Source organism: Trichogramma pretiosum, unplaced genomic scaffold (genome assembly GCF_000599845.2).
Source record: "Trichogramma pretiosum strain Unisexual culture from Peru unplaced genomic scaffold, Tpre_2.0 scaffold73, whole genome shotgun sequence".
Taxonomy (NCBI): Eukaryota; Metazoa; Arthropoda; class Insecta; order Hymenoptera; family Trichogrammatidae; genus Trichogramma; species Trichogramma pretiosum.
This window is the reverse complement of record NW_019641624.1, coordinates 11,805-23,302: the sequence shown is the minus strand read 5'-3', so window position 1 is coordinate 23,302 and position 11,498 is coordinate 11,805. Positions and strand designations below refer to the sequence as shown.

General features: G+C 41.0%; 1 protein-coding gene across 1 annotated transcript; it reads left to right on the top strand.

Annotated features, from left to right (window-relative positions):
• LOC111693663 lies at positions 1-1,709 on the top strand. The gene is made up of 4 exons (XM_023459007.1): positions 1-480; positions 622-867; positions 941-1,583; positions 1,660-1,709. The coding sequence occupies exons 1-4, from the start codon at positions 10-12 to the stop codon at positions 1,707-1,709; spliced, it is 1,410 nt and encodes a 469-aa protein (XP_023314775.1). The 5' UTR covers positions 1-9.
• Positions 1,710-11,498: the final 9,789 nt, after the last annotated feature.

The following is an 11,498-nucleotide window of genomic DNA, read 5'->3' as shown; positions in this document are numbered from 1 at the left end:
TTTAATTCGATGTTTGCTGTTTCCAGCAGCAATCAAAAAGAAAGCGACAACGAAAGCGACAGTGACAGTGACGAAATACAAAGTGAAGCTGCCCAGGAAATCCAAAGACTAATAGAAAAAGCAAAATCTAATGTCATACCTGAACAATCCAGACCTCTGTATGAAAAGCAGTACGAAAAGTTTCTCGAGTGGAAAACAAAAATGAAGCTAAGTGAAGAAATAACCCAAAACCATCTCCTAGCTTATTTCCAAAAGTTATCTGAAACCTATGCAGCAACTTCACTGTGGGCAACCTATAGTAAACTAAAATCTATGCTGATATGTAAGAAAAATCATGATATAAGCAAGTATTTGGAATTGCAATGTTTTTTAAAAAGGCTAGGCAAAAGACATGTTGTGAAGAAAGCAATGGTGTTCACACCAGAAGAAGTTTCAAAATTTTTAAATTGTGCTGATGATGACGAGTTCTTACTGCACAAGGTTAGTTATACTTTTGTCTTTTTATTGAGCAACTTTTATTTTGTCATAAATTCATATTACATTTTCAAATTTTAAACTATTATGATTTTCTATGCATATATGTTTGCTACCTTCATTGTAATAACTAATATTAATTCACAGGTTATATTGGTAATTGGTTTGCATGGCTGTTTACGCACAATTGAGTTACTCAACTTGAAAATAACTGATATGAAAGCAGAGGGTAATTTATTTCACATCAAGATATTTTCAACAAAAACCAAAAGAACCAAGTCTTTTGTGACAAGCCCAGAGGTCTACCCAATTATCAACAAGTATATGAAGCTACGTCCAGATAAAATGGAAAGATTCTTCTTGCAATATAGAAAGTCAAAATGTACCCGTCAGGTAAGATCTATTTTACTGAATATATTTCTGTACTTGTAAACTAAAATTAAAAATCTTGTATTAATTATTACAGAACGTGGGAAAAGCAACATTTTCATCCATTCCAAAGAAAATAGCTACATATTTGAAATTAGATAAACCAGAGACATACACTGGGCATGCACTCAGAAGGACTTCTGCGACATTAGCAGCAGACTTAGGTGCTGATACACTAACATTACAAAGACTTGGAGACTGGAAAAGTGCATCAGTAGCTCAAAGTTATGTCAACGAGTCCATGCTAAATAAGAAAACGACAAGTACAATGATAGCATCAGCGTTTCAATTTAAAAAGCCATCCACAGCTATCACCGCCAAAACTTTGTCAGAAAAAAATCAAAATGATTGTGCCCCGAGCACCTCATGTCAACAGGTTCCCTGTGTATTAGATTCACAATTGAAAGTTGATCAAGAAAAGATTTTGGAAAATTCTCAAACATGTGATAAAAGTATTTCAAGCATGGAGCTAAATGTTATTCATTCTCAATATGAATTAAGTGAAGAAGATATAAATGAGTGTCATTTAAGTCAACAAGACTACAAACAATTTTTTGAACGTAATGAGATGATAAATCAATCTAGTGAACCAAAAAATGTTAATAAAAGATGTGCCAATGATAACCAAGATGATAAGGAGAATGATGCACAGATGAATCAATTAATAAAAAGAGAGAAAATACGACCAATTTATATTTTTAACAACTGTAATATTAATTTTAATAATAATTAATAATAATGTGTTGCAACTATAAGTTAAGAGTTCTATTCATGAAAAAGTTTATTACAGTTATATAGTTTTGTAAATGTATATTAAATGTACATGATCAATAAATTTTTGAGATAATAAAAATATTTTAAATATACATTTTATCACTCCTCCATAAGTGCATTTATGCATAAATTCTTTATTATAGAACTTTTCACAGCTCGCCTTCGGCTCGCGAAAAAATACTTAAAATTAATCACAGCTCGCCTTCGGCTCGCGAAAAAATACTCAAAACTAATCACAGCTCGCCTTCGGCTCGCAAAACCCTCTTCGCATCAAATCTGTATCATTTGCACTGGGCATTATTTTATAGCTCCTCAAAACGTGCGCTTATGCAGAAAAATTTTTTAGACATCAATGGCTGGTGTAGCGGTGTGATTAGGTCTCGTCGTGTTTGCAGCGTTGGGGACGCCGTAGTGCCTCGGCCGCACGCGGCCTCGGCGCCTACAGCGCCCCAAAGCTGCAAACACAACTCGACCGTAATCACACCGCTACCAGCCCTTGATGTGTAAATAACTAATATGCATTGGGTCTTTCACACGTCTAACGCAGCTGCGATCTCCTCTGCGCGTAAACGCACTCGTGCTTGCACGCGGTAATACACATTACAATGCCACTAACGTCTATACCCTGTACATATATACCAATGCATACAGATCGCGACGCGCGCATAATAGGCTCAACAAGTTCCTTCCTCTCGCACCTCCTCATCCTTCCTCCGTATCCTCTCTTGCTTCGCCGCGGGTGCATATATGTGGTATAGGTTATATGGGTAGGTACAATCGCGCAGCCGTGTCAGGCAAGTACACAATAGGAGTCACGCGTATATAATACGCCGCGGCGAGGACTCCGTGAGTAGTCGTGTGTCGATTCTCATATCGTATCGCGCCTCCTCCCACGTCATTATATCTCAGCACCGATGCGATATGTATATAACATCGGCGCATAGTGCCGCATATGCCGCGCGCAGTATATAGCCGCTGGCCGGTGCACGGAGATTAATTTCGATTTATGAATTTTCCTCGCTCGACGCGTGCGTATGTGTGCATGCTTATATAGTAGTGTGAAAATAAAATCATACTTATTTACGCACGCGCGGGCATATAACAAGCTCCGCGCTATGTATCTACTCATAAGTGTGTGCATATTGCAGTGCACACGTCTGTTTTATTACAATACGCGCGCGAGAGCCGAGGCTGATATTATATAGATGCGAATATTATCGAGTCGTGAGAAAACTACCTACGGGTCTTTAGACGCTGGGTTTTTACTTTTATTTGCTATTTTTTTTTAATATTTTCGATTCGCAACGAGCTCATTCGAACATTCCTCGTGCGCTGGGCGATACGTGTTTTATAATGTTGTCTAATAAGCGAGACTTGAAATAATTTCACGCTAAAATGTAAATGCGCGTATACTTATACAGATAGCTCGGCGGCGGTGGCGGCAGTGCCGAGGCCTTATTTAACGCACTCGCGCGTGTAACGTTTAACGAGCATAATATTTCGCGCCCGATCGACCGCCAAGAGTAGGAAAAATATCCGATTTTTTCTCATCTATCAAGTGTGCGCACTGTATAACCCGCGCACTAGAGTCGATTGAAGCGTACGCGCGGCTCTGTCAGTTTTGTTGAATAATTAGCGCCATGGATCGAGCTGCTGCTGCTGCTGCAAGTGCATTTTTTGCTTATAAGTTATGCGCTGTGCCCGCTCGCGCCCCTTATCTGTCGGTCAAATCTCTTAATTAATTGGATATCGATAAAAGCCACGCCGAGCACAAGATCAACTTTTATAAATCAATGCTCGCCGCGAGTTTTTCTCGTCAAAGTCGTAACTTTCTAGCGGTAACGAGAATTACTCTCTTGCATATAAACATAAAAATTGACCTTGTCTCTCACTCCTCTTGCGAGCGAGCTGCTGTGACACACTCGATGTTTACATACATTATCGTGTATGCAACGTAAGCGCGAGATTGTTATTAAAAGAAAAGGGAAAATATGGCCGGGGGAGAAGGTAATTCTTTGAATATTAATATTGGCGAAACAAAAAAAAAATTTGTTACTGAAATATTTTCTCATGGCATAAAGGGGGAGTGGAAAAAGGAGGCTTCAAATATAATTGAAAGTGTCTTATGGGCTGTTATATTTTATGACTTTGTTCGCGGACAAAGACTATAAATCTAATTTTGTGTCTTTCTTCGCCATCATCATCATCCTCGACGTCGTCGTCGTCGTCGTCGTCATCGTCGTTGTTGCGTGCTAGCGCGATGAGTACCCGGTTGAGGTTTCGTGATGGTGTTGATATTTCTTGATTAAAAAATTTCAAACCGACAAAAAAACGAGAACGTGCAATTATAGTTTTCTTTTCTTTCATTCATATTGGAGCGCAGCTGCAAACTCGCACAAACATACGTACATTCGTACACCATGCGTATAAACGCAATTTATGGAACGAACGTTTGAAATCTAAAATATCAGCTAGTTTAATTTAATTTTATTGAACGATTAAGATATCGCAACGACTTATCGAATAGACTCGCCAGAGAAGAAAAATTCACTTAAAAATAAGTATAAATATATTTACGCACCGCGCAAATATGCATGCGCGCTTCGGGCTAAATATGCATGTGTGCGTCCGCGTAAATGACCAAAAACCAAAGAGCAAAAATACATCCGCGGAGTAAGTAATGACGGCAATAAAATTATAATTTGCAATCGGACGATTATATACAAAAATAATCGCTGTTGGTTCTTGGCACGGTCGTTTGATTATACGTACGTATCAGTCGTTTTTTGTTGTCGTTGTTGTTTTTTTCTTGATCCCCCACCCGAGCTGATTTTGTAATCATATGCATATTCATGCGCGCGGACACCGAAGACTTTCTCTGGGCGCAATGAGCATTATATGTAGACGCAGGCGTGTGCAGTGTGCACTTCACGAGGTCTGCTTATGTGCGAATTGTTTTTCCAATTGCACGATTATGTTTTCCCGCGTACCAGGACACTTGTTATCGGCTACCGCGAACGGCTTTAATGCCATACGGCAAATTTCGAGAAACACTCAAGAAGTTTTCGACTCTTATCGACGACCATTTCCCGTCGAGTATAGTGCATAAACATAAACTGAATGTACGTAGGGAAAAAACTGCAGATGACCACGGTTTATATGAAAGCTTTTTTACGCGAGTTTATGCAGCTCTTATCGCGCATTTTTTTCGCTGTTCCCAAAAAAAATTCCATTATAATTTTTTTTGTTTTTTTCCTCCCCGCAGTAATGACACTCGTAAAATATAGAACTCGTGGCTATGTGAAAGAGAAAGAGAGGGAGAATTCACTCTCATAAAGTAACCATCTATTTATATGTATGCGCGCGCGAGTGCGATGTAAGTTCGTGCGCACGTAGACCGAAAATTCATCACTGTCCACTTGGCCGCGCGTCGAATATATAAATGCCAGAGCGCGAGCTACTACTGCTACAGCTACCTGCACGCCGATATAAGAGAAAAGTCGACTGCAAATTTGCTGCCTGCCAAGCGCTCGGAACTCGCGCGTATCATTAGCTGTACATATACGTTAGATGTTCGTGTATATTACGCGAGAGATGCTTATAATATAGGCTCGAGCTTATTGGCAAGCTTATTATACGCACGCAGCTTACATATATAGGTATCAATATATTTACGTATAAAGACATTTTTCGATGCTTAAAAACAATTACAACTCGATAAAGTAGCTGCTGTAATAAGTGCGATTTCGCGCGCGCGCGTGCACAGGTGTATATTTGCTATAGTATACAGCAGCAGCATATGCAGGAGAGAGAAATTAACGAGTTTTGCAATCATCCTTTGATCTATCCACTACTACTACTACTACTACTACTGGTCGTGTGCGATATGTACGTGCTGTACGATCTGTGTATACCTGTGTGTATGTATAAGTACGTATCTATTTGCGCAAGTCGTTTTCCGCAACTGCTAACCGAGGAAGAAAAATAGACTGAGCTGTTGAGGCAATATATTTTATATATCATATACATTTTATATTATATATACTGTACCGTACCTGTACTGCATACGTATAGACGAAAGCTGCTGTTGAGAGTTTAAAAATGATCGATCAATCGGTGGCGGCGCGCGCGATTATCGATGTATCGCTGCTTGTAATGGAAGAAAAAATTAACACGGCTCGGAATTTGAATTATTTATTCGCGCCGGTACAAAAATGAATTATACACGAAGCCGAATCAATTAATTTCGTCTAGCGAGATGTTTGTACAAGCATAATTAAGACTTATTCGATCGGCGGATTCGCTACTAAAAAATTACCCTGAATTGCCGAGATTACGATAAGAGATGTGGGGATTGATTCATGAGGTAGATACACAGTTTGATTAGTGTGAGAAGTTTAGCGCACTCCCTGACGCACGTACACATACGCATGAGCCTACATGTGCAGCTGCTTTCAATTTCATGCATACGTTTACTCGCGCCCCGAAAAATCGTATTGCGTCCGAGAGAGCTGCGTTGAGTATGTCACCGCGCGAAACGCGTTTGATTTATGAATTATAAATCCACGCGCATGTTCCAACCCTCGCGAAATTTTCAGCCACGCCTCTTCATCTCTCTCACTCTTTTACTCTCTCTCTCTTTCTCCGCGCCCTTTGTTTAATGCTCTTGCACGCGTGAAACTCATTTTTTTTTTCGTTTCTTTTTTCGTCGTTGTTCGCCAATTAGTCTTCATTATTTTTTTACACGCTTTATCATATCTTTTGTTGGGTGCGCGCTTGTGGGCCTTCTTCAAAACGAGAGAGAGAGAGAGAGAGAGAGAGAGCCCACAGACGAAAGAAGAAAAGAGAGAAAATCAAAAGGATCGCGTTGAAAGTATTCATAATAAATACACACGCATATACAAAATTTCGTACCTTGAACGGTAAACTGTTTGCGTTTATATACATGCGGGCTTTAATTTATTGTAAACTTTTGTCTGTAACGAGACATTTTTCTCTCGTACAGCTGCTTTGATCCTCTTAAACTCGCTGCCTTTTTTTTCTCTTATACCTCTTCCCTTTCTCGGTTCTTTTGCCGTACGTGTATGCATTCGCGTGCGCTTAATCAAATTAACCATATCAATTACACGAGATGTGAGACAAGGTTCGCGAGGCTTTGAATTATTATCGGGCGCCCTCCTTGTCGCGAAACGCGATTTTTTCTCGAGCTTGTAGAGCGCATATGTAGAACAAGATTTTCATTACGATATTATTTACGATTGCCGCGACTTACTTACCCGCCCGTTGATTATTGTATGCACGTGCGCGCGCGGTAGCCACGCTTGTAAGAGGATTATGAAGATATTGTTCGGACTCGTGTATTAAAGAGTTTAAGCGCCACGGCGATTCTTTCCACGTTTTATCGGCGAGCAGCGCATAGGAGTGCCCGCGAGCGGCGCGAGCAGGTATACTTGCTCGCGCAGTATATTTATTAAAGATATATTTATACGCTTACAAAGTAGCTCGTGAAAAACACTTTGAAAAATCGTAAACATAAGTAAAAACTGAAATAAAAGAAACCATTAAGCCTCGCGCGCTCGCAATTTGCGGAAAAAGAGACTTTACCCTTCGGAAAGAGACGTACGTACGTACGTGGCAGCAGCAGAAAAAAAATGGAGAGCTGCCAATATGGCAATCACGAGCCTTGTGGCTCGACTTGTGTCGAAATGACAAAATTTATAACTGCCTGCCGGTAAGTGCCTGCATGCGTACGAACAAAAAAAAAGCGAACGGTAAACTGCGCCGCAGATGAAATCGCAGAAAATGAGTCGGTAGAAGCCAGTATAACATAAAAATTATGCATATTGGCACTTAGCGTCTTTGAAAGTTGGGTTATCTCGTCGTCATCCTCGTCGTTGTCGTTGTCCATGCGGCTATGAATTTTAGCGTTAAACGTTTTTTCCGCGTCTTACCCTCCCCACTCGCTTGTCTCTTGCTCTCTTGCAAATTTCCTCGTTACTTACCGGAGCCTCGTATACTATACCGTACGCATATGATGAATTGTTGGTTATTGACATTCCAGCGAGTCTTAGCCGTGGCTACTTAACGTCGATCTAATGACGCAGCAGAGATCGTAATCGATTCGAGTATTAGCATATAGACCGTATAGTGAGCCGCGAGCTTCGGGGAGTTTCTGCCTCTTGACAAGGTGGACAATGTTTGCCGATTGTTTCTGACCGATAAAGTTTCGGACTACCGCGTATAAAGTTGTTTTTCCATTTGACGAATACAAAAATTGATGCGAAAAAAATTGGGAGATTTTCTAATCTTCTTTTGTTTGTTTCTTTGTTTCAGGTAAGTCACCACACGGATAGAAAAGTATAACAGTTGAGGCGAGATCGATCGTGAGTTTATGTGTACATATGCGCAGGACTGTAAAATGTATGTACGATCGATAGAATGACTCTGTGATAAATCGAGAAACTCAGGAAATGTACTTTTGTCTCGAAAAATAGGATCGTACAAATTGATTGTATTCATTTTTTTGGTAGATGAAATTTTTGATGGTGCAGCCACGCCGCAATCACCTATCCTATCGAGATTTTTACGATCATCAATTACAACAAGATCGTACACTCCAGTTCGTAGATACCTGTTACATGAACGAAAAAAAAAATGAAAAATTGTTCTTTCACGTTTGTCAATTTTTTTTGTATTGTACGATTTACAATTTGGAAAGTTACTAGATTCATTACTCGAAATGGGTTACGCGATTGAAAATAATTTTTCTTTTTAGAAAATTTTTAGACTCAGTGCGGTTTGATTAGGCAAATTAAAGTATCTAAGACAAAAGCAGTACTGAACATTTTATTGAATTAAAAATATTTATAGTAATAGAAAGTTTGTTTTGGTACTTGCGAGTTTACAACACTCCATCTGATGATAAAATCAAAAAGCTCATAATCGCAATCAAGCAACGATGGAAGATCGAGTGTTAGAAGTGAAACTGAAAGCAAAACTAATTGAATGATTTCACTTTAAAATAAGACAATTACATTAAAAATGCAAACAAGGCATTTTAATTGCACTCTTGAAAAGTTTGTCGAACAGAAATCTCAAAAAGCCTCGTATTATATGTGTATTTTGTCCCTGCAACTTGCTTCTTGACCTTGTCAACTTTTTTACTCGTATTCTTGATGGTCTTCTTTGAAAAAAAAGAGAAAGTGTCGCGATGAAAAATTTATACAAGATCCGTCGACATGTTACATTGGTCTGGTATATATTGTAATTTCTCCTCGCGTCTTCATTTCGGCTAAGCGTTTGAATTATCGAAACACGCCTGAAATTATTTTAAATACTCCAGGGTCGTTTGAGCGAAATTTCGAGTCATTAGAAGAGGCGTGCATCGATCTAGGATGTGAATCGCATTCCTCTATCGCTCCCTAATTAAAAGTATCACACGCGTAAATTTAAGCCGCGCCGTTCTGCAATATACTTGCGCAATCTTATCCGAAAGATGCGGCGCAGACGTGTCGCACTGCAGGCGTGAAAAACACGAAAAAACTCTCTCTCCGTAGCCTATTCAGCAGCAGCGTATCGTTATCTTGAAAGAAAGAGAGAGAGCTCGACGCAGGTAGCGCGTGGGTCGGGGAATGCAGTTGTTCAATGGTCGCACACATACGCACACGGACAAGAACACATTAGCACACCTGGCAGCTCGAAATATCACATCGACGCAGCAGCAGCAGCAGCAGCAGAAATCGTAACGGTACATACAAATGCTCGCCCGCGGAGAAATATTTTCGCGCTTAATTCGAGCATATCATGTGTGTGTGTGTGTGTGTGTGTGTGTGTACGAGTTCGAGTATAAGGTCCGGCATACTATACATTCGAGGCTTATGATTATTATGCTATATATATCCACGATCGTTTCCCCACGCTCGCGCGGGCGTTTGTGGTTAAAAAAGACATAAAAATGGGGATAAAAATTCACCCGCTCGCTGAATAATTTCGATCGCGCGCTCACTCTCCCTCGCATCGACTTGAAAACGTAATTAGCAATCCGATGTGTATAATATACTCGCGTTGATTCGCGTATATCGGAGCAGTATAGCAGTTATATGTACGTGCATGAATTTTACATCGGTATAAAACGCGGAGTGCTGCAATTCTGTCCCTCCACTCTCTCTACACATCGGGTATAGTCTAAATTATTTTGTCATTAAAACGTCGTCTCTGTCGGTGCAAGCTGCATGATGGGAAACAACAGCAGCAGCAGCAGCAGCAGCGGCAAAAGCTTGTCAACTTGTCGCATGCACATCTCTCTCTCTCTCTCTTGCCAAAGTAGCCGGAGAGTCGGATGACTCGATGATCATCGGCTGACTATATACACACACACGCAGATACGTATGCGTCACGAACGAGCGGCTATAGACCACGTCAGTCACTCGAAATTTCTGTCATGCAAGAGAGCAGCTCTTGAGCTTATTATATAGATGCGTTTGACAAGTACGAGTGCAGCAGCAGAAGCAGCAGCAGCAGCAGCACGAGAGTAGTACGTGTGTGCGAAAGCGGCGGCACTAGAGAGAGAACTGAGGATGGGTTTGCCGCCGCCGCACGTCGACGGGTGTATTGGATCGTGTCATCGATGGGGCATGTGCAGTCTGCGTTTCGAATGCCATGATATATATTTCGCTATTATACATACATACGTACGATACGTATGATACGTAGGCATGTAGGCAGATTGATGATGGCAAATTTTTAAGGGTCATTTGTCAAGGAAGCAAAGCAAAGCGAAAAAATGAAAATAAATCGACTCGACTTTCAACGATCGATCGTGCAAATATACGCTTTATAACAAGAGCTGCTTGCGCATAACTACACAACCACCCGCAATCAGTCGTCGATTGTTTTCTCTCGTTCTCCTCCAACAAAAAAAAAATCATCTTGGCATTACAAATTCATCATTATATCAGCGAGCTTGCTTGCGCGTACTCATAGTCAGATCATAATGCATAAAGTAATGCGTGCTCACGTACTTATATGATATACCCTGGCGCGAACGAGCGCCATACGAGCTGTACAGCTATAGAGCTAACTCTGCATAGCTCAGCCTCGCAGCTCAGCACGCGCGCCTGACATTTATAATATCATCAATAGGATATTTTCTATACATAATCATACTTTGCGTTTTATACGGCGCGTCGCGCGCGCGCTGACAAACTCGGCGTATAACGTTTCAACGGCTTGCTTGCTTGGCGTGCGCCGCGGCGCGCACTAACGCACTGCACTGTTGCTGCTGCTGCTGCTGCACACACCGTCCACTATATATGCGATATTAAGCCGCGTAGCGAATCATAAAACAGTGCGTATGTGTGTACGCGAGCGCTAACATATTTGCAAACTCGATAGACCACTAGTAGTACCTATATAGGTGTGCAGCGCGTGTCTCTCATACACACACACTCATAAATGTATTTGGATATTTTTATTTTGTGTCTCGTGCTTGGAATGTAATTTTCAAGCTACTCTCGCGGGGTAATATCGCCTTTAGGCAGTTAATTTATTGCTCGCGCGCGACTCCAGGCTACACTGCGACTTGCGCGTGCAGTGCAGTACGACGGACGATCGTCGTCGTCGTCGTCGTCGTCATCGTCAAGGAAAATTAATAATTTCGAAGAATGCTAATGTGTCCAAACATCTCCGAGTCGTCCGCGACGTAACAACAACGACAACAACAACGACGATAGCTGCAACTGCGTGGACGAAAACAAGCGGTCAAAATTGCGGCATTATACGTCCATATTGAGATAGGTGTCGCGCGATCGCGTCTTATCTCC

What these genes read in the sequence shown, in the direction of transcription:
- LOC111693663 (XM_023459007.1), top strand. Translation starts at nt 10, where the DNA reads ATGTTTGCTGTTTCCAGCAGCAATCAAAAAGAAAGCGACAACGAAAGC. An exon ending in AGTCAAAATGTACCCGTCAG is followed by an intron (nt 868 to 940) that starts GTAAGATCTATT and finishes TAATTATTACAG; the next exon opens with AACGTGGGAAAAGCAACATT. An exon ending in ATTAATAAAAAGAGAGAAAA is followed by an intron (nt 1,584 to 1,659) that starts TACGACCAATTT and finishes TGCAACTATAAG; the next exon opens with TTAAGAGTTCTATTCATGAA.